The 23,815-nt window shown below is 39.7% G+C and overlaps 1 protein-coding gene across 1 annotated transcript in view; it reads left to right on the top strand.

Annotated features, from left to right (window-relative positions):
* The first annotated feature begins 2,591 nt into the window (after positions 1–2,591).
* Positions 2,592–23,815, top strand: part of LOC139659014 (seizure protein 6 homolog) — a 111,825-nt gene continuing 90,601 nt past the window's right edge. The window contains exon 1 of the mRNA XM_071537214.1: positions 2,592–2,686. Within this exon, the coding sequence (XP_071393315.1) occupies positions 2,592–2,686 (95 nt within the window). The remainder of the gene's footprint in view (positions 2,687–23,815) is intronic.

Raw genomic sequence — 23,815 nt, 5'->3', positions numbered from 1 at the left:
CCTTGGGGCTGCTTTACGGGTCCACCGAGCTTCAGCAGAGGAGAGCCGCACTGTTACAGCTTTCTGTGACTCGGGCCAGAGGGAGTGATGCAAGGAGCGATGCCCCGTGCTTGTGAATGAGAGGGAAAAAGAGACAGAAATTTGGAGAGGTAGAGAGATAAGGGTGTGGTTATGGGGGAGATATTGTAGAGAGAGACAAAGGGAGACAAAGTCATAACTAGTAGCTGGAAAAAGAAAGGTAAATTTGGAGAGATAGAGAGATATGGGTGCGGTTATGGGGGGAGATAGAGAGAGACAAAGTGACACAAAGTCCGAACTAGTAGCTAGAGAAAAAAAGTGGGCGGAGAAGGCAAAAGGAGAGGGAGAGAACGAGGGAGAATGACAGAATGAAACAGAATGAGAAGACTGAGATGACCACGATGTTCAGTTTCATACATGATATTGCTGTTAACCAAAAGGAAATGAAATAAACTCAAGTTCCTGTTAATCCCGACGTGTGGAGTCTTAGCGGCCAGAGGTGTGACAGTGAGTGATGCGCCCATCGAGCGATGACGCCACATCACACCCCGGCTTACAGAGGAGCATGACTAGAATGTCTGCAAGAATTACTGCTCCAGTTACTGTACAGTTTGGATTTTTAGTTTGAGTGGTTTTTATTTTGAAATAGCATTTGAATACAGCGTGACTCCGTCTCACTTCCAATGCGTTCGTTCCCGCTCCCATCTCCATCTCGATTCTTGTCTTGTAATTGCTTTTGTTTTGATATTCTTTTGCTCTGTCGTGCACGGCAGACTGCCTGTAAAAGCCTGTCAAACTGCTCCATCTTCTACTTGTCAGGTGGCAGAGTTCAGCACAACAGCAGTCAGACAACCATCCAGAGAAGTGCTAAACTATTTTTTTCTGCTCATACCTCCCTGAAGACTGCATGTTATCCTTTATTGTTCATGCATTGCATGTGTAGAAGTCACAGACTGGAGTATTAGTGAATACAGGTAAAGCAACAGTTCATAGAAGTTATTTTCCAGGCTATGTTAGGCCTATTGCTTATATATAAGAGACTATGACAGCCTAACATGAACTAGATAACTGTTCTTACAATGTGTTTTCTAATAAGGATAGTTGACCTAAAAAAATCACTTTCAATGACAAATTGAAACAATGAAACAAACAAAATGTGATTTTGGTGTCATAAGGGGAATGTATATTTCAACTTATGAAGTAATCAATCTTGAAGCATCACTTGTATTGTAGATTATTAATGAGTAGAGTAAAGTTTATAGTGATTACATTGCTGGCTATATGAGGTCTAAAGTTTGGATATAAAGCTGATGCCTATAACCTTACTTGGATAACTGCTGTTACAAGGAGAATAGTAATAACCTCCAGATGGGGGTCAGAGATCAGGGTTCAGCTACAGAGCGGCGCCCTTGGAGCTGGTAGGGATTCAGTGTCTTGGTCAAGGACACTTCAGCAGGTTAAGTGCCTGTGTAGACAGGAGCTTGAACCCCGGTCTCTAAAAGCTAGACCACTAGATCCTCATCATGGTTTTGGTTCTTGCTGCCACAGTGGCCAAATATTTTGCTGGTTACAGTATACCCTCAGTAGCCAATTTATTAGGTACATCACCCTATTCATTAAAACAGGACAATCCTACAGACACTGGTAGACGGTGTACTGGTACACAGGTACAGCCGTGGCCGTGAGACATCAGCTGAACATGAGGGCAAAACAAGTGACCTACTGTCAGTGACTTTACCTCAGAAATATCCGACCTCTGGGCTTGTCATGCCACAGCAGGGTCTGGACTTTACTGAGAATGGGATGACAAAAAAATTAAATAAAACTAAATAAATAAATCCACTCAACAGCGGTCCTCCTGACTCCTATGGGCAAAAGCTGGTTATGTCATGGGCAAGAATGATGTAAGCTGAATGGAGGGCCACAAACAAGCAAATAATAGTGCAATGTAATACACCTCAAAGCACACAAGTTGTTGGACACAAATGTGTTATAGCAACAGTACTGGATAGGTGTACCTAATAAAATGGCAGTGGGAATTATTAGGCCTGTTTTTTTGGCGATAAAGCTGATGGCACTGGGTATAGTAATACAAATAATTGATAAAATGAATAACTATTTTCACAACAAATACATAGAAACCAACAAACTAAAAACAACAAACAAAATGGTTTTTAAGTGCCTGCGGTATCATGAGTGGAAAGCACATATCTGAACTCCCCTAACTAACTTTGAGGAGGCTGTTCCGTCAGCTGACGCTAGGAGCTGTCCGCGGTGCTGAAGCCTCAGCAGCGTTTTCTCTCAATGTGCCGACAGCACAGAGCCAGGAATCCGCTTACTGAGCGTCCAAATTAAAAAAAAAAAAAAAAAAAGGAGCTCTGCATTTCAGTTGATCATTGTCGAATCTGTTCACTGCGCGAACTGCCAAGTAAGCGCAGCAGCGGCGCGGCTCTGTTAGTATTTTGCAGGTCGGGCGGTCGTTATATTCTCGTTTTGTTTGTTTTGCCCTGGAAGTATTTTTTAATACAAGGACGTTATTCTGTGCGCGGAGAGCGACCTCGACTTTAGCAGCCATGTGTATGAGAAAAGACTGTCAATTTACGACCCTCGTCACGGTTTTGGTTCTTATCGCCGCGGTGGCCGAAATCCACGGACAAGGTAAGAACTTGTATCTTGCTCGTACTTTGTCGGGGGAAATTGTTCTGTGTACTTCCTACTGTCAAACTACGGTTGAGAGGCAACGGTAGACCTGCGTGCTGGGCAATGGCACCTATAGTTCACGACTCTCAGATCTACAAGTGTGTTTGTGGCGCTATTACCACGGTGGGGTGTGCAGTGCTTACACAATGCTACATTTTATCTCTAAATGTGGTCGTTAAATCTTCATGATGTTTCAATCTGTGGAGAGAAAACGACAAGAATGTTGGTTACAAAGTTGTAGATACAAAGCAACCTTACTCTGTAGCCTGAATTTGCATACATTTGAAATGACTTCAATTAATCCTCTGGACTCAGTCTTAACTCCTCATTTCTGACTGACACAGAGACAGTTTTAAACATGAAATCGGACCCAAGCCGCAAACAAAATGAAATCGTTTTGGCTTCATACTACACACAAATACGAACTTATTATAAGTTATGGATCATAACATTTGTCCACAGGGTAAAATGTGTTTCACGAGTCAGTCACATAACGTTTTACCATGCATCACAACTTCCAGACCTCCTGCAGCTTGTTCTGTTGTGAGCTAAAAGTATACGCACAGACAGACAGATGGACACACACACACACACACACAGCCACACACACACACACACACACACACAGGTCCAAAAATACAGCAAATCACCAAATCCCCAGGGCTTTTGTTTACTGTAGGAAAAATAGAGCCTGACATGTATCTTCTATAAACTTATAACAATATTCAATTTAACGTGGCACCAATCAGTGGTCCAATGAATTGTATAGCAATTATTTACACAAACCCAGAGTAAACAGTCAGGAAGTGACTTGTCTGGGCATTGAGGTCCGTGTGACAGACGGTGCTTCATAATAAGACTCTAATCCTCAGGAATTGCTGAAGATTATTGACCAAGCTGTTTGACACAGTTGAGTGCTTGTGGAAAGCTGCATTAGATTCATGCACAGTGGCCTTGTCCTAATTATTTCTCTGTTGTCAGTTTGTCCTCTCATCATCATTATAACCATGCTTTCTGTTAAACAGTCTCAGTTTCAATGCATCTGCACAGTTTTATTGTTACCCTTTTTTTTGTGGTGATCTATTGTATATCTCTCCTTTGTCATTCAACTGGACAAGGCAAGCATGAACCGGCTCCTTGGCAGTGCATGCAAATACACTTGGTCCAGTATGCAGTGCATGAGTAATGTCATGTAAATAGGAACAAAATATCATGCAATATGCAGCCGCTATGCAATCTCAGCGAAGGCTTGCTACATAAATAAAACTAGAGTTATCAGTCTGAGCAGTACAAAGTGTTGAATACAGGATAACAGTGAGATTCTACACATTTTGCCAGTTTTTCTGTGGGTCAATATGTTTAAGTTTTGATTTTTAATGTCAGTACTTCAACAACTTTCTCAGTTGAATGTGATGTGAAGGTCTCTCTTTACAGTAGTTGTACAGTAGAGTAGTAGTAGATGACTGTAAAGCAATTGAACATTCCTTATAGATAATGCACAATTAAAATTTAGGAAATCAAGAACACAAATCACGCCATCTGCTAATATGAGCAACACATATTTTTAGTAACACAGTCCTTTAGAGGGCAAGATAAAAAAAGAATTGGATAAATAAATTGCATGCTATTCTGCATCCTGCTGTGTTGAAGCATTTAATGGAAGCTGTCTGTTTCATGATGAAAATGGCCACATTCATAAGCACCAAGTGATTATTGAATAATATAATAACTAGGAAAATGAATTCATATGCTATGGCTGTTTCAGTCATTAGATCTCAACCCATCCAAAACTGATGTGCGGCTCTGGAGCAACGCCTGAGACAATATTTCACACTATCAACAAAACATCAAATTATGCAATACCGTGTGGAAGAAAGGAGCTGCATCGCTCTAACAGCTTCAGATACTTAAATAAACAAAGAGCAAATCTAGTTATTTGTGATGACCTTCTGCCCTCGGCAAATGTTTTATGTTGGTGTTTCATTTACTTGTTAAAGTAACACACACACTCAGCAGTAGAGCCCTATACAATAGTGCTTAGTCGTATGAGTTTTGTGAATTTTTGAGTGCTTCAAGAATGAGTTACACTTAGCCCCATGAACACACCTGCATTGCTCGCTCACGGCTCAACACTCTGGGGAGAGGAAAAAATGCATAGTGGGCTATTTTTAGAGCAAAATAACATTTAATAGCTTCCATTAGTGAATTCACTGCTGTTGCTAAGCCTGTGAAGGGTCAGATCTCTTAGCAAATTCTCTAGGGGTGAACGGTCTAAATGTTTAATTCTTGAAGTTTTTATGTTTTGTACAGAAATTTTGAATGCGTAGGCACACAAATGAATGACGTTTTCCTGTTCTCTCATGTCTGCCCATTATTGTGAACTTGCCTTAGTCTCTCTCATGTATCTAGCGGGGAATACAGACACCCATCCATCCATTTCACTGTTTGAACATGAACACAGGACCGAATCAAATACCATGACATGTTATTTTGTGAACTTTCTCTACCTTATGTATGCATTTGCATATCCATATTTTCCTATGTCCACATTTTCCTTTCACATTATCAAGTGAAGAAAAAGATAATTTTCAGTCAATCATTTCAATAATATATTTAGCTTAATAATTGCTGTTCATGCAACAACAATCATGAGAATAAGAGGTAACTGATTGTTCCTTTACTGCAGGGCATTTGCATATCTCTTCTTTCCATCCAGCACTGCATGTTCGCCTCTGTTCAGGTGCAACAGAGACGTATTTGGAGAAGTTTAGGCTACTTTTGTTATTTAGGATTTAGCTCAAGCTTTAGATTTTATGTAACTGAATTCTGTTTGGTGACACCTTAGATTAACACTTGCTTATAAAACATTAATATCTAAGGATTGATTCTATATTTATGAATGTACCATGCGATTGTCATGAAGCATTCAGGCATTATGATGGTTAATTTATAATGTTACCCTGTATTCTACGGGTCATATTTGTAGTGTTTCAGTGCAAAGTGGGGGTTACCATGGTTATAAATTAATTTCTCCAATTTGTCTTGCTCAGCTCAAAATCAATTGCTCACTGTCACAATGAATGTAGATACCCAGTGTGAAAACATCTTTCTTACTTTCCTTCCTTGTTTTGTGAGCTAATGTTAGATTATATTGGCTTGTGCATTTTCATCCAGATGTTTGTCTTCTTCCAGGGTCAGAAACAAAATGTGCAAGCAGATGGATGAAAGACCTTTTAAGTATTTAAGAAAGCTAATACTAATATATTTGGTATATACATTAGTGATCTATCCTCCCAGGTAAACAAGATAATTTTAGATTGTTATAGCATTTGGATCAAAAGACAGCAAAAACATTAAACATGAAAAGGACACAAAAGACAAGAACTGTATGTCAGCCTGCAAGAAATAATCAACCATGAATCAATGTTAAGTTGAAAAGTATAATTATAGAAAGGCAGGCACTAAGCCCTTGTTTTTTCATATACAACTGAGAGATGTGACAAATACTGCTGCTCCCTGCAAATTAATTGATTCTGCCTTCTATTTTTATACATTTCTCTTTTATACATTAACATGTTAAAGTTATGTTCATTACAACAGAACTTTTGAATGAGGGAGGGTCATTCTTTTTTGGGGAGAGACAGAAAAAAAAAAGTTTGAAGCAGGGTCATCAAAATGCTTTTCAGAGATGACTTAGTTCCTTCATATTTAGTCCCTAAATATGTGCCATGCTTTTCATGCAGCACTCTCATTTATTTTGGCCTTGTGCTTGGTCTTTATGTTTAGAATATAAAGCCCACTTTAAAGTTGTATAGGGCGGCATAGTGAATCAGCGCTAACAACAAGAAGGACCCAGGTTCTGTTCCTGGCCCTTTCTGTGTGGAGTTCGCATGTTCTCCCTGTGTCTGAGTGGGTTTCCTCCGGGTGCTCCGATTTCCTCCCACAGTCCAAAGACATGTGGCTTGGAGACTCTAAAATGCCCATAGGTATGAATGTGAATATTGTTTGACTTACTGGCAATCTCCCCTGCTTTCTGCCCAATGCATGCTGGGATAGACTCCAGTCCCCCATGACCCTGAAATGTAATAAGTGGGTAAAGAAAATGATGGAATAATGAATAATGTGATATTTAACGTGCAGTTATATTTAGTGATAATGAAACTTTAAAGGTCTAATGAAAAGGAAATCAAAGCTCACTTCATGAGAAGTAAAACCGAATCGTGGTGAAATTTTGTGAACTGGGTGTGCATAGTGAGCTTGTTAAGCTTGTTAAGAGGTGTCAGTCAAATTTACACCCTTAAGTGTAGCATGTAATATACATATAGATTTAATATACAGGGTAAAACCCACCCATAACGTGATCAGAAATAAAAATGATTCGAGCTGATTTGATATCAGAAGTTTTGAATGAGCATGCTTTTCATGGATTTTCTGGTCCGCATCAGTTGCTTGGAGAACTTTATGATAAGAAACATGCCTAACCACTCAAAAAATCTTCACAAAATCCTCACATTCTCTACCGAGCAGCTCCAGTACTTTAATAATTCAATTGTTTGAAAGTATTCAGATTATTATGTCTATTAAAATCTTTGCAGATAGTTAATGGCTAATCACGTAGCCATACAGTGTGGAGAGTCATTGACGGCTCTGGCATGGCACTTTAAGTTTTACACAATTTAATGGCATTCAGCTGAGCCTATTATCTTTATGCTTACACATTATCTCTGCCTGTTAATATGTAGTGATCTGGGAGTTGGAGAAAGGGATGTTTTATGCATCCTAAAGCTCATTAAATGAATTATGATCTCCTCCTGGTTGATGGAACTCCCCTTAACATGCCTTACCAATGGTTTCAATATTGTGTAATAGATGGAAGGCTGTGATTAGGATATTAATGAGTCTTTCAGCATGCCATTGTTGTGGAAGAACAGAAGATTATTTGCCATGGTATATAAGGGCTCTGGAAAATGTTATTTATTATAATATAATAAATAACATTTTCCAGAAGTTATCAATCTACTGAGCCCTTCTCAAGTACTCCAAATTTAGATGATGGAAAGAAAAGGATGAGCATCTGGTTTGTGTGGTGACAGAATATGGCGATAGCAAAAACCTGATTCTTTGTCTATTTAAATCCACGATCCTAAAGTTTGAGGTTTAAATGTTGAAACTACCCCTCCCTTCCCATCAGTAAAGAGAAAGGAGGTCATTCATTAGCCTACATTAGCCTACAGCATTGCTTTAAGACAGTTAACCCCATTCAATTCAAAGGGACAAACCAACCTAAAACAGACTTTACACATGTTACTACCATTGTATTGTTTGGTTTGTATTTGTCAACTTGAAAACAATAGAGATATAAGACTCTGTTGATGATGTCATCACGAGGTACATATTGGAACTGAACCATTGACAATGAATGGGACTCTGGGAACTGAGGTTACTTTTATATGGACATAATTTCAGATTCACACCTGTTACCACTACAAAAGAATGAAGCTCATTTGGCTGTAAAGCCTTCAACAAACGCACAAATCTCCTCGTTTCTCTCGATGACATCACAGGCCAGAACACTCATTTTCTGTTTCCCAGCTTTGGAGGAGTTGTTCATGTTCACAAATATTCATTACATTTTCTAAGATCATGGGAATAAAACAGCATCATTCCGCTTTAGGGTGGATTGTTGCTTTAAGCAGCGTGCCGGAAAATTCTGAACATCCCATAATTCCAGAGGAGGGGATAGAAATCATTCAACACCTGTTTGTTGGATTGCCAGTGATTAACTTCATCAAGGGCTATTCAGCATCTGTGTGCTGTCATAATTAGTTTAACTTTCCCAAGGCCTGTCAATGGTAAATGAGAGTCATTATGCCAGAATGCCCCTCTTCAAGGCTTGGCGCTTGCCTGCCTCAGCCCCTCTCTCTGCCTGTCTCCGTCTCTTTCACTGCCTCCTAGGTGGAGCTCACAGCCTGGCTGAATGCTGCTCATTTTCAACTCTTCATGTGCAAATGCTTCTCTCTCCATCAGTATGTTCTGTGCATCCTAATTTGACTCATTGCCTCATATATTTCCTCCTCTCAAGACTGTGGGGGTTTATTTGTCACAAACAGTACGGATTGCATAGATTTTCAATTGCTTTTACTGTCTTGCTTGGACTGATTCTCCAACAGCTGGTTTTACCCTGTACAGAATAAACCCTGGTGTTCTGACAGAATAAATGAGGCTGTACTTCAACTAAAGCTTGAAGGATACTACTGCTCAATTGAAAAATTCGGATCCAGTGCACTCTAAGTAGTTGGAAACACGGTTTGATGTTTTCACTCCGGTTACTGCTTTATATGTGAATTGACACAGCCGTGGGATCAAAATGCAGTGTCAGCTTTAAATTGAGGCTATTCAGCCATATTGTATGAACAGTTAAACAACTACGCTACAGCCTTTTTTATACATCATTCCTGTATTTCAAGCTGCACAAAGTATTTGGACAAATGTATTCAATAAATGAGACATTTTTTATTTGTAGTCAAAACCTGAATGTGAAATGATTTCTTAAAGTCTGCCACCCATAAACATTACCGTTCTTTTCATACTAATTTCTTTGTCAGGTTCTCTCCACTTGAAAGACAGTTCGCATTTCATTTTATTTCAGTGCAGATTCAGAGATGAGTGTGCTTGGCTTTAAATTACCCGGAGTAATTGAGCATTTTGGAGTATGTGTTGTGGGGTAAATGGGAGCAAGTAAAACAAAAGGTTATCAAATCACTGTGTTCCTGTGAAAGAGCTTCAAGTAGAACATCAGCGGTTTTTCTCCCTAATAAGTGAAAATTAGTCACAGCTGTGTTAGCTAGCATGCTCATTTGCTTGCTAACTCAAAGTGCTAAGGTAAGATTGAACTGTGAATCTTCCAGTATTTAACTGTTTATGATTCTATATTTTATCTGTCAGTTTGATTCAGTGCTAACAATATGTTTAGGTAAAGGTACCTAACTGGTTTTGGGATAAATTTGACACCTGTGTTGCAATGCGTGTATTCATGCAGCCAAGAAAATGTAGCAGTGTGTGCGGATGAGTAGGTTTTGATTGAAAACTAATTTTCTGGTCTGTTTTCCAACATGGATTAATTAGCATGAGGATACAGCAACAAAATTTCATGATTCAAGTTTCAAGCAGCAGCGATAGTTGGCTCTTTTTACATTTACATTTTGAGCATTTAGCATACACTGTTATCCAGGGCAACATACAATCTTTTAATTTATGGCACATTTCATGAAAACCTTACAAATACAGCTTTAAAAGATTTAGAAACTTGACATTGAAAATGCACCCAGAGAGAAGAAATAGGCTTTTTCCTAATAGCATGTCCCCTACTGTTGGTGTAACCACTCAGACAGTTTGGATAGACCTGGTATGGGTTCTTGCATTTAGATAATTATGTGAGAGGCTTCTTCACCAGGCTCTATTTTGTCTCAACACAATCTTGATAATCTCTTTAAAGTAGAAGGTTTAAAGTGAAACTGTCAACATGGCTCCTCGGGGAAGGCAATAAGAAATTTCCTCTAGAGCGACTGCGACCACTCCCGACCCCAGCCAATCCACTTATGATATATCACTCTCAAAACAAGAGGACAGGGGCACGACTTCCTGCGGGGAGGGCAATGGACTCAAAGAGCATGACTGGCCAAATTGGGGGGCCATGCACATTTAATGTATTCCAAGTGGAGAGCACCCCTCCGGCCTAACCCTGAATAAAGCGATGTCTACCACTTTGTCAAGGCAGTGCATAGTGGGCTTACTTTCTACCTGCCTTGCCTTTGGCCCGGTGCCTTATCGATCCTACCAGTCGTCCGCTGAAAAAGAGTCGGCCTGGCGAGCCTCCCCCAGGCCGAGCCTCCTTTCCACACCTTTCACGCTCTGCCTGGCCGTGCGCACACCTCCCTAATCAGGACTGGCGTGTTCTGCGGCTGCAGAGGGGATGGCTCTCTGAAACGATTAGGCCCGGGGACAGCTCCAGCTCTCTTCCCCTCTTCTCCACGCCAGATCCCATCTAGAAAGCATTTCATCTGTGGCAGTGGAAGGGCTTATGTAGGGTCGGAGAGTGCTGTGTGGAAAGCAGCAGGTAATAGGCTGTGTAATGTGTTTGGGGGAGTAGTTTTAGTATTCACAGGTAGTGCTGACCTCTGGCAGGCTGAGCCACCCCCACAGTAATTTCCTCTGAAAAGATGTAATTGAATTCATCAGGATGAGTAAACATATTATAAGTAGCAGAGAAAGATAACAATGTTGTGGATAGATCAAGGAAGGGGATATCAGCGCCACAAGTAATTGAAAATAGTCAAAGACAAACACAAGAAAAAAAAAGCCTGCGCAGGACACTGGGCCAGTCATTACATTTGTGTTGCAGCTTTTTTAAGCCTTTCCAAGTGTGTTAGATTACTTTATGTACCAGCCTTTGGAGGTTAAATAGCCTACTATTCAAAACAAAAGTACTTTATTCCTTCTCTAGAAACATGCTACAAATCATAATATGAGTCTCGGGAGATGCTCTTCAAATTAAATGTTCAGAATATGTATTTTTTATTTAATTTATATATATTACCAAAATAGCAGGACAGCATCAAATAGCTAAAACAAGTATTTCACCAAAGCACTGTTTCTCCTGCAAATTGCTAGTCCATAGCCGTTGCACAGAGTCCATCTTTACCAGGAGACAAATTCTTCCTTATGGATCAGTTTGCTTGTGATAACAGCTTAGATTGTTTCTTTACCTTGGCAGCAATGTCTCTAAAACACATCACCTAAAGCAAATATTCCTTTTATCTCATTGCAATCATTGTCTGACTCGGTGACTCTGTGGTGGGTGCCTTTCCTTCCACTGTGATTTCCCTTCTACGGATGTGTGCGATTTTGTGTACAAGTTCTGCTGATCCCTAGCAGATCACAAGATCACAGGGACATTCAGACACCATTTAATTTGTGCAGTGGAAAGTGAGCAAATAACATCATATTGAATTGATCATTCATTTGGGTCACTGGCTAAAATGAGGCAAAAGTATAACAGGCGCGCATCCATTTCAAAGCATTTTGCACTGCTGACGTTTCCAGCTCAGACAATGCAGACGCAGAGCGGAGGGCTGTGATGTGGCCATGAAGCCCCCGTTCTCTGTAGTGAGATGTATTGAAGCGAGATCCCAGAGGACCCGTGTATAATTTAGAGGTTCTAACATCGACCGCCATCTTCAAAATATTGAACATTGTCACTTCGAGCAACTGCAGGGTGGTCAGGCAATTGTCTGTCAGTTATGAGGCAGTCTTCTGCCTCCGCTTCTCTCCTGATGATGGAGAGCCGGCTCATTGTGGCCGTTCTGATCTGTCAGAGCAGCGAGCCGCCTTTTAAATGGAATGCTTGTCCGTAAGAATGGATTACTTAGCAGGGAACAGCTGGATCTCTGCTAGACCGTGCCATTGATTGCTGGACTAGCTTTTAGTGCTAAAGTATTGGACAACCCCCCCCTCACATGTATGGTCTCCCTTTCACAAGCAACTGGCGACTGAAGAACAGTAAAAGAGTGCTGCTTTAATAAATTCAGAATGTTCTTTTGCTCATGAGCTATTAGGATATTTTGGATTGAATCAGTTTCTTTTATGGCAAGTCGAATGTGACAACACATTTATAAGATTTTGTTTAGATGGCATGTGAAGTAGATGGGAAAGGGGTGTTTGAATTTCTAGCAGGAATTGGTAGAAATGGGCTAGCTGCCATGTGCAGCATCTATTGCAGTGGGTTTAGAAGCTTCCTATTGGTGGAGGAAGAGCTTGGTAAGCCAAACCGCTCCCTTTGTGACGGCTGTGATGAACAATGAGCCAGCCATCGCTGAAAATCTCTGTGTTTGGGTTCCTTCTCTCCTTGCATTATGCATTGGAAAATAAAGAAAGACCTGCATTGGAAGGCTGACATGTTTACAGTGTGGAAAGTAGTATTCTTCTCCATATACCTGTGTTATTTATTTATCTCTCTGTCCTTGCCTGTGGAGTTGCACGTCAATATGTTTGTCCTACATCACTTTAGGGACGCGACAGAGAATGGAGAGGCCTACAACTAAATGTGTTTTTCTCCTGCTAGATGATTCACCGGGAGCAAAGAGGGACGTAGAGACACTGTGAGAAATTGGTTTGATGGATCTCTTTATCAGTTGTCCTTAAGCCTTTCTGATTTTAGTGTTCAACACTACATGATGGTGTTATGTGGCATCACCGGTGTCTGGACATTTGAAAAGTCCTACGTTCTTTCAATAAGAGGAGCAAGCAAGACATCTTCGCCTGATCGTACAGTACAAATAACCAATTCACTGGTCTTAATAGCTTTCTGAATAGCATTGCTAACTTGGCATTGTTAATAATAAATTGGATTTGTGCAGTTATTTACCATATTTATAGCCACCAGTGTGTGTGTTGCTTTATTGAAAAGGTCAGGCCAAGACTGAACTGTGAATCTTCCATATTTAACTGTTTACGCTTCTGTATTTTATCTGTCAGTTTGATTCAGAGCTAACAGTATGTTTAAATGTGTGAGACCAGTATGTTGAAATGTCAATAGATGTTGCAGTGTGTATTTGCAGGCATGTTTGTCTGCATGTATGTGTGTGTGTGTGTGTGTGTGTGTGTGCACGCCTTCAGCCATACAGAGCAGTACCTCCTGGTCCTTCTGGCTGATTTGCAATGTATTCAAGCCCATTGCCCACGCATACATACAGCATGACATATTTAGAAATCTGAAATCCAAAATAGGTTCAAGGCCCATTCACATCTATATAATTACAAAGATAACTATAAATTATAATGATACATTGTTGCTCAAGCATTCACACTACAGCGATATCTGTGGTAAATTCCTTAGCAAACAAACTGCAGTAAGATACCGAATTTTCCGCCCCCTTCTTTCTTACAACTTTAACTTGATTGGTTGAAAATGTTTTATCATTGTCTGTGTGTCCAAAAAATGAGATCAAAGCTGTTATAGTATAGTTTTGGATCTTTTTCTAGTTATTGTTGTAGTGGGAGCACAGACGTTCTATTTACTTAAAACATACGTTTTTTTTTATAGTTATACTTATCTTTATACTTATCATTCAAGGTGTGAATGGGGCTTTACTGTAGCATAACCTGCTAATTTTCTTAATTGACTGGCATTCTCATTTAACCCTGAGATCAATTCTAAAACAGCTGTAAATGTGACAGTAAAAACACAACCAAAGAGAGGCAATCACACACAGTATCTATGTGTAGCTCAATAGCGTATAGGGGAGGAGTATGTATTCAGTCCGTGAACCCTGGCTGTATGTACATCCAAGGATTAAATCTGGATTATAAAGGCAAACAGAGAAAAGGAATTCTGACAGTAGGGGATGATCCTTGCCAAGGACTGGACAAGGGCTTTTATATGACATGGCAAACTCAAATAGGAATAGACCGGGTGGAAATTATGATTATTCTCATAATGTTAATGCTTCTGATTGTAGATCAAACATTAAAGTGGTAATTCCCTTTGGTGGAACATTACTTATTTATACTCATTTTGAAAATCTAATCCTGCAAATCTTACTGCTAACAGATATTTCAACTATGGTGGTGTGATTCTGCTAATATTGTTTTTGGTTACAATTTACAGGATGTGCTGTTTCTTTTTTCTGATTACATGTTTTTCTAACCTTTACTAATCTAGAGAGGGTCTTGCTGAGCTCTCATAATCTTTTCCAACACCCTGCTTCACATTCATGCAGGTGCACACTGCACACACACTCACAGTACAACCGGAGCCGTCTGCTCTGCTGGAGCAGTTGGGGGCAAAGTGCCTTACTCAGTAGTTGTTGAGAGAGGTGGAGCATTACTCATTCACTTTGCCTGCTTAGATTTTCACAGCTGGTCTGGGGTTTGAACTGGCAACCTTTCATCATATGGCCCCTTCTCAACCTTTAGGCTACCATTTAGGTCAGTAAGAGTTGGAAACAAAGCCTGACTGCCAGTGGTGACTATGGATTTGTAGTGCGGCTAGTTCACGTTCATCAATTTTTGATACACAGTGAACATGTTGTACCAAAGTAAAATATAATTTTAGCCCTGTGTACAGTCATCTGTATCATCAGCTGGCATACTGGTGTGCTTAGATAGCTTTTAATACAGGGCTCATTGTGAATGATGCAACAATCTGTGGGATCAGGACTAGAAGCTGAAATCACTCAGCTACCTAGTGGAATAATAACTGCGTTTTGCATCAGAAACATTTGCGACCAGATAAAATACATCTTCACAAAGGAGAAATAGTAGCAGTGTAACCTCCGATGAAAATGTCTGCTAACAGAAGCAAAGCTAATTCATTCTACTCCCTGCCAATAAATGTAAACATGGATCAGCGAACATATTGATAAGAATGTGTAAAATTGTATGGATAATGGCTAAGCACATCATTGATTTAAGTAAGTGAAGTAAATTGATGATAGTTAATGCTTCATCTGAAACCATCTTTGATCATGTTTGCCAGATAGCCGTTGATTATCCACTCCTCCCAAAAAAGATTTCCACCTTTTTCCAAGATGGCAATAAAGAGAAAAAGACGGGTGACCCATCTTTGGTAGGTTTATCATCTCTTGGATGAGACAGCAGTACGACCAGTACCTTTTTACTGCAGGGGGAAAAACACATAGTTGGGGGGGGGGGGCACCAGTTTCAAAGAATTAATTTACTAGTTTTTATTCTCATTTTAGGAATAATAGGGAACACTTCAAAAACACAATTTCTCTGCCCCGAGATGCTCCAACTGTCAGTCGACAATAGACTGTCTGTTCTAATTACTAAGTTTTACCAGGCAGTCTGAAAAGCACAACCAAAGGGAATGCTTTGGATTAGCAGACGGTCCGGTCCCTAGACTGGCCTCTTGTGTTTTTTGTTTTACTAAATACAGCTCCTGTTTCTCTTACTGGAATCTTTGAAGGTTCTGCTGGAACAAGAAACTCAGATGTTTTTTTTAAGATATTTTTGGCATTTTCGCCTTTATTAGAAAGTTCAAAGTTGAGAGAGACAGGAAAGATTGGGAGAGAGGGATGACATGCAACAAAGGTCTTGGGTCCAATTCGAACCCAAGACTTTATGATTACATGGTATGCATTTTAGCCCACTGAGCCACCAGGACGCCCCTGAAACTCAGGGTTTATCAGCAGGCAGGCTTGGGGAAAAAGACAGAAAACGTTGTGCTAAAGATCATCTGAAGGCATTCTTTGAGCAAACGTCCATGCTGCTTTAAACCAGTCTCACGCTTCTTGAGTTTGTTCAATACATATTGCCACATTTTACATGAAATGTTCCAGCACGTCATGTGTTTTTTATCAGGACCAAAGGAGTCCAGCAGAATTTACAGTGCTTGAGGAGAGGTCTTGAGATAATGCTCTCTAATATACAAGGCCTGCCTCGATTTATCTCCATATAACACAGGGCAGGGAAACGACACCGGTTGCAGTTGTTTTTAGAAATTTCTTCTCCATTTTTCTTTTTTTTTCACACTAAATTCAGAGCAAGTCATAGGAACATGTGCATAGCATAGCATAACAGCTGCAGATTTCACACCAACAGGAGTAGAACATCTTCAATGAGATCACAGGTGTGAGGGCATATCCTGTATTTTCATGGCAAGAATTGCGCCTCGGCTCCTGTAAGGTAGCAGGTTATAAACAATTTGACAAGGAGAGTGCAAGAGTGAAAGAGGAGAGTCAAAGAGAGAGAGAGCAATGAGAGCAAAGTAGTGGGAAATCTTCTACCCTTCTGTTTGCATAAAGGATAACACAAGATATGCCATTTGGTAGATGCTTTTATCCAAAGTGCCTTACATTATTATATTGCGCAGCACAAACAGCCAATAATATATCAGAATTACTAGATAGAGATTTGGCAAAAATTTGTGATTGGGTGCAAGGAAACAAATTGGTGTTAAATATAACAAAAACAATATCCATAATTTTTGGTACCAAATTCAAACGAACTGCAGATGCTTTATTAAATTTGTCTATCGAGGGGCAACCATTGAAACAAGTGAACCAAACAAAACTTCTTGGAATCACTCTGGATTCCCACTTGTCCTGGTCAGCTCACATTGAAGGGATAGTGGCCAAAATGGGCAAAGGTATCGCCATGGCATGGAAATGTGTCACATATATAACGCCATCACAATTTTGTCACATCTTGAATATTGTCCAATTATATGGTCATCAGTGTCTAATAAAGAATTGAACAAACTTCAGTTGGCACAAAATAGAGCTGCCAGAGTAGTACTTCAGTGCTCAAAAATAACAAAGGTTATTTATTCTACACAGACTTCTTACTTCCCTTCTTGTATTCTTTAGGAAGGTTTTATCTTCTAGTAATCTTACATTCTTAGTTGATCAATTAGAATATATAGAAAACAGTCACACTCACTTCACCAGAAAGGCGCTAAGTGGCGACCTAGTACTTCCCAGACCTAGGACTAATTATTTAAAATCTACAGTGTGGTATAGAGCCATATTTAACTGGAACAAGCTACCAGTATCCACCAGGCTGGCAAAGAATAATTACACTTTCAAAAAGTCACTCAAAAGTGAACTGATGAAACTGACCATGTAAACTTTGATTTTATTTAATTGTTATAATTGTTATTATTTGTTCTATGTTTATATATATATATATATATATATTTTTTTTTTTCACTGGATTAAGTTTAAAATAATTTGTTTCCTTATACTATTATTATTGTTGTCTTAAGTATTCTCTTATCTTATTATTGATTATTTGTATTGTATTGCTTTTTGTGAGGACCCCAGGAAGACTAGCTGTCATTAATTTGCCAGCTAATAAAACAATAAAACGATAATAAAACAGTACCATACACTTTTAGCATGGACGGCCCCAGTGGGAATCAAACCCTGCACCCTGCTGATGTTAATGCCATTGTCAACTCGAGAACAGAGCTACAAGATCACAACCCATACCATTTGTTGGATGTTTTTATTCAAAGCATCTTGCAGTAACATAAATTAATAAGTTGTAGGTATTTGCTCCCACTGTGAGGACTGAATCCCAAACTCTGGCTTTGTTAGCGCCGAGCTCAACCCACGAACAGCAGAAGGATAAGGTGTAGCTTGAGGTGACATCTGCTCCACCGGAAAGTGAGGGCCAGCTGACTGGTCAGGTGTCACATTATTTCATGGCTAGGTGTGCACAATAAGGAGGACACCCAGTAAATAGCCTGTCAATGTCAGCGACCAGTGCAGTTTGAAGGTGACATGTTTGTGTTTAGCTGCACCTATAATACGTACTTGTCATAGTAGTTTCATTTGGCGAGTAAACAAATCTAGACAAGGTTTTAGCAAAGCCGAAAAAAAATCTCATCACAAAAGTGCGGCACTTGGCTCCAGTGCAATTACCTTCTGTAAATGAAGCTCCGTCTGTCCTGTGAGTCGGCTGCCCTCTGCGCAGGCGGTTGCACATACACGGTGTCATCAAAGCAGCGAGGGCCTCTGTTTGGAAGGTGTCAGGCTGTTTACCTTAGTTGCTGTGAGGATTGATGAGGTGGCTGAGGCACAGGCTGGGGCATGATGTGAATAGCTGGAGTATTACTGTGGAAAGAGGTGTTCCCCCTTGGAGGCGGCTAACTGAGTTTGACAAAGCTGTTTCTGCTGAGAGGCTGTGGGGACGCTGCCTGGCCCTGCTCCAGGAGCCCCAACTTGGTGTGTGGATGCACATTTGAGGAAGTGGTGAAAGGTAACGCAGAGGGAGGAGGGAGGCAGCTCTCAGTAACAGTCCAACAGTCAAAGTCAGCCTGTCTAATGTTTAATAGCGTGGAAATAAAAAAAAAGTGATATGTCATGGTTTAATACCCATGGAGCTTTATCAAATAGTTTGATATTCTGAATAATTCCTGGTAAATATGGAAGTGTCTGTGATACTATAAATGTAGATTACTTTTTTTATGATGCCAGAATCATAATCACTCTAGCAGTGTAGAGTTAACTATAATCTACTGAAGGATTTCATTCCAAAATGCTACACATGAGAAAGACATTTCTAGCCTTATGTTGCAAAAGATTCACATAATGTCACCGTCAATGATCAATTATGCTTTTTGTGTTTTGAGATAGAGACAGGGTATTGGGATGACTATATGGTACAGCACACCTTTATAGGGGACAAAGCAGCATGTGACTTTTGCACAGCTACAACTGCCAAGGAAAGTGGATTAACTGTCTGCTGTGATTTTGGACTCAGTTTATTCCTGCAGCCTTTTTTTTTTTTTTTAATCGTCCGTATGCACGCTCTCTGTCTCAGTGTTCCTTGCCATTTCTGTTTTTATAACTGTTTTTAACCTTTTAAACTCTAACAAAGTGAAATATGGGCTTTTGTCACACTTAGAGCACTAAATTGTAAATGAAAGTAGAGAGGTAAATGTTTCAGTGTTGGTTAAAACTGACTTTGCAAGCCAACTGGATTTGCCACCCTGTAAGCCAATTGGATTTGCGAGCTCACATTTCATTTCACAGCACAATCCAATCTGGCCAAACTGATTATGAAGGCAAATGTGAGGACAAATGTGAAGGCACAAATTCAAACAGATCCTAAAGGTTCTCAGATGCTTCGCTAGTAATTTGCCTTCATGAGCCAATGCTCGCAGTACTGGAAAAGGGTGGATCTACATGGATTGGATGGTCCCATTATTTTCTGAAAGATCTCATAAGGAGTGATTTAGTACATGAAAGTGTAGAATAAAAATGAATGATCATGGCAGCTCCAGAGAGTGGTAGATATTTAAAGTGTGTTTGGGTAGTTCTTGTCAACCTCTAAATCTAAACTTTACAACAAGGAAGTTTCACCAGAATGGCAGTTTCAGTATAACTGCAGGTGATAAACATTTATGACATGTTAAACAGTTCTTACATCACTACTGGTGAAAGAAAAATACTCACCACAGATTTTTTATTGACTTTTATCTTCGACTGTGGCGTGATCTGAACCCCTTGTATAAACTATTACTGGTTTTCTCTTGCATAGTGAAATATATGAGTGGACTAATTATGGATTTTGTTGCTTGTTCAATCTTGTCCAAATGAACAAGTGACTTTGTTAAATGAACTGGAGGGGCCATGTATAAAAAGGACTGTAAGTCCTCACCTGCTTATTTCTGGCAGTATTTTACTGTAACCTCATTGTCACTTAGTTAATTCTTATCCAAAATCTCAACAATGGAGCCACATGTCAAATTATGTTGCTTTCTCAAATACTTATTTATGACAAAATGTTTTGTTTTTTTTGCCTCGGAAAAATTGAAAGGTCAAAGTAGAGAGGATCAAACTTTCCAAAGAAGAGCATGCATAATAGGCTTGCCTATTGTTGACAAATGACTTAAGTAGGCTTATTTGATGAACATTATCAGCTATTATCTCTTTAAATAGTAAAAGTCAACAACTGCATGGTGACATAAAAGGAAGCATGCACAGTTTTATAGCTCATAAATGAATGAAATTAATGAAGCCTTTAGGGTGGCTTAGGGTGTGACCTTCAGACAAAATTAAGTAAGCGAAAATAAACAAGGCAGGCATTTTGCATCCTAAACGCATGCATGGAGGTAAGTTCCCCAAGGCACAATCCCAGCTCCTTGTGTGACTTAGAATTCAACACCATTTTAGGAAAACAGGTGTGCAACACAGTTTTCTGCTCTCATCTTCACTCAGGAAAAAGAAAAGAAAATCTCCAAAAAAACAAACAAAACAAAAATCCATCTTTCTATATGGAACTACCACTAAAATCAACAAAAGCCAACAATTTTCTGGACATCAAGTGAGAGCACAGTGAAAGGACTTTATCAAAGTTTCGGTCTCATCTCGGAAAGCACCGCAGATTTTGCCAGACGTGGGGCAAATATACTGTTCACATTGCAAGCTGTAAGCTCCAGGCTATTTTCTCTGCTTTATGTGAGCTGAGCACCCAGTAATGGTGCACAAATCACACACCAAATAACTAACAGCCTTAGTGCACACAGCGAGGTGTGTGTGCAGCTGAAAAATGTTGCCTGGTTGTGGTTGAGGAAAAAGTTGCGAGGCTCCCACTGTACAGTCCATAATCTCCAGAAAACAAAGCCTATTTCTCTCATCTGTTGGTCGCACTGGCACCTTTTTTTTTATTGTCAACAGTATATTCAGATTATTTCATCTGTTTATAATAAGATAAAGCCCTTCCTCCACGGTTGCTATATCAGTTTTGATGGTGTAAAGCAAATATTATTGATTTGCCTGATGACCCAGAGACACACAGACAGGGAGTAGCAGAAAGGTGTCAAATCCACATTTATCACTGACTGCATGAATAGATCCTCAGGATAGAGCTGATTTAATAGATCCTCAGGGAAAAAAAGAAAAAAAAATCTTAGAGTTGTTTCCATGGTTATTTGAGTGAAGATTGTTCGCTTGCAGAGAGTAAGCCTAAATACAAACTTGAGAACTTTAACGAGACATAAGGGGAATACAGACAATGGTGAAAGTGGTGGAGCTACCTCACTCTTCCATTTTATGAGCTTGTGAGACATCTCATACTGGCTGACAGGAAAAAAAAAAAAAAAAACCCAATGAAACAACTAATGCCAGAAAAAGCAATCTGTAATTATTGTTGGAATAGAGTGGACAGAGAGGGGTTAACACATACACACACACACACACACACTCTAACAGGTACTGTAGAGCTCGCATTACACAAATGGATCTAAAAAGGCACTTCACTATGTTTGCTCTTAGTCTCTGGCCATCTCTGGATTTGGCGGGCTTCAAGACAAACCGCCCCTTGATCTGGAAGCTCAGAATCATGGGGGCAGATAGATCAAAGCCCGGGCTTTCTCTCTGAGGTGCTCCCGCTGAAGTCTGAGAAATTGAGGGAAGAACAACACAAAAAGATAAAGGAAGAGGAGAGAGAGGGCAAAGTTTGTGTGTGTGCACTGGTTGTGTATAATTGGAGTTGTTTTGTAGTTAGTGGTGGTAGATGGACACGGGGCGTCATGCAAGCCAAAATTCTGGGGGGGCACAATTAGAGTGGGGGGAATGGGGGTCCTTCCCTAGAAAAAAAAAAAGGAAATAATGACGCAATTTTCTGCAATTTGACATATATATTCAAAGACTGGGGGGATTATTTTAAAACTTCACTAAATCAGTTTTTGTAGCTCAGTAATCTCCCACTTTATATTAGGGTAAATACTGTATATTTATTTAGAGATTTTCATGTCAATTATTTGTGCTGTTTTGGTTAGAAAATGACACTCACTTATTCACTCACTTCTACACTGCTGCCACTGCTCAGCAACTTTAACTGCCTGATCTTCATCATCATCCCTTGACTGGTCTGAAATGGTCATATGCATCTTGACCTGGAGATATATCAAATGAAATTCAGTGTTTTGCTAACTATAACCTGTGATAGTGGTGGTAAAAACTATCAGCTCACTGCCATAAGATTCACACAGCTCTCCTTTACCAATATTAAATAGGATGCTATGCTATCACAAGTCACGACTAGCTAGCGAGCCAGAAGGCTAAACAACCGGATTGAGGGATGGCTACTAACTTTAGCTGGTACTAGCCAACTATCTTGCTATGCACCTATGCCTATATTTCTCAAATACAATTAAGTGTGTATAACTAATTGCATTTTAATTTCACACGTTTGAAAAAGGGATTGATGCTCTACTAACCACTTCAGCAACACACCGTTAAGCTGTAGCCTACATCTCCTCCAGCGCTGATGCGCAACAGAGTGCTGTGTGCGTGCGTGCCATGGATGTGTTGGTGCGTACCTGCTGTTGCAAACCGATTTCATGCTGCAACTTGTGGAAGAAACCAATACCATAGGGAAAGGGGGTGTGTGACTTTTTGAGGTATGATCTATGACATAATTAGAAGAGTACTTTTGACTCATAATATAAAATGATCATAACTACATATTGTCAAAATAATAGTAATAAAATAAAATAAAAATATAAAAATTCCAGATATCAAAAATCTGGTGGGGCACGTGCCCCCCCAGACACACAGTGAGACAAGAGCAGAACATACTAACATGTGCAAGTATTGTCTGATATGGACCGGACAATATCACTTCTGAGGTCATCTCACGTCTCAAATACAGTATTTGGAAAGATAGATAGATAGAGTACTTTATTTATCTTTATTTATTTAACTTTATTTAGCCCCAAAGGGAAATTACAGAAATACATACAAAGAAAGAGATACAGTCTTTGACTTTGCTTTGGCTCCTTGCTCATACTATTGTGGAAGTGAAATTACAGAATGACAATGAGTTTAAAGTGCAGGTTCCTGAGCTTCAATTTTAAGGTATTCCCAGCCATATCAGATGAACCGTTGAAGAATTACAGTCCTTTTTGTACAAGGTGCCAACATTTCAGGGTGCTATTTTGAACAGATTGAGATTGCATTCAGTGAAGTACCCAGACCCTTGCAGGTGCTCAGCTGTGTTCTGTGTTCAGTTAATGATTAAGCAGAAAGCTGTCCTTCTGGCCTTTATTTGAAATACATCCTGTGAGAGAAGATTCTTAAATTAATTATGTTTGTCTAATGAATAATTAAGCAAGGGAAAAGATAATTTGGTGTTACTCAGTGAGCCAGACCATTGTGCATGTAGAGGAACCGTTGCTCTGTGTGCCTGGCTGATTTCACATTGGGAGTGTGAAATGAGAATTAGCAAACAATTTGCCTCCTGTTCCATCCTTCACCATGACTAAAATATCACCGCTGATTATGTCTTGACAAGTGTCAATACTGCATGCCTATTTATTAGCTGTGCCAGACACAGGCTGTTTATGACTTTCCATTAGTCTGGTTTTGAACTGGATATTACTTGCAGTAATGCACAATTTGAATGAAAGCACAGAACAAATGCAATAGTGTCAGGTTTTATTGTCACATAAGTTATGTAGTAAAAATTAAAACAGCATTAATGACAGGAGACTAAAGAGACATTAACGCTCTTGTGCTTTGGAGGAGAGACACAATAGAGGATTAAGATAGGCTGTGTATGAACA

The sequence above is a fragment of the Centroberyx affinis genome, unplaced genomic scaffold (assembly GCF_046629955.1).
Source record: "Centroberyx affinis isolate AG114_WGS23_722 - 3 ecotype Tasmania unplaced genomic scaffold, CSIRO-AGI_Caff_v1 ptg002996l_1, whole genome shotgun sequence".
Classification (NCBI taxonomy): domain Eukaryota; kingdom Metazoa; phylum Chordata; class Actinopteri; order Beryciformes; family Berycidae; genus Centroberyx; species Centroberyx affinis.
This window is presented reverse-complemented; position numbering and strand designations above follow the sequence as displayed.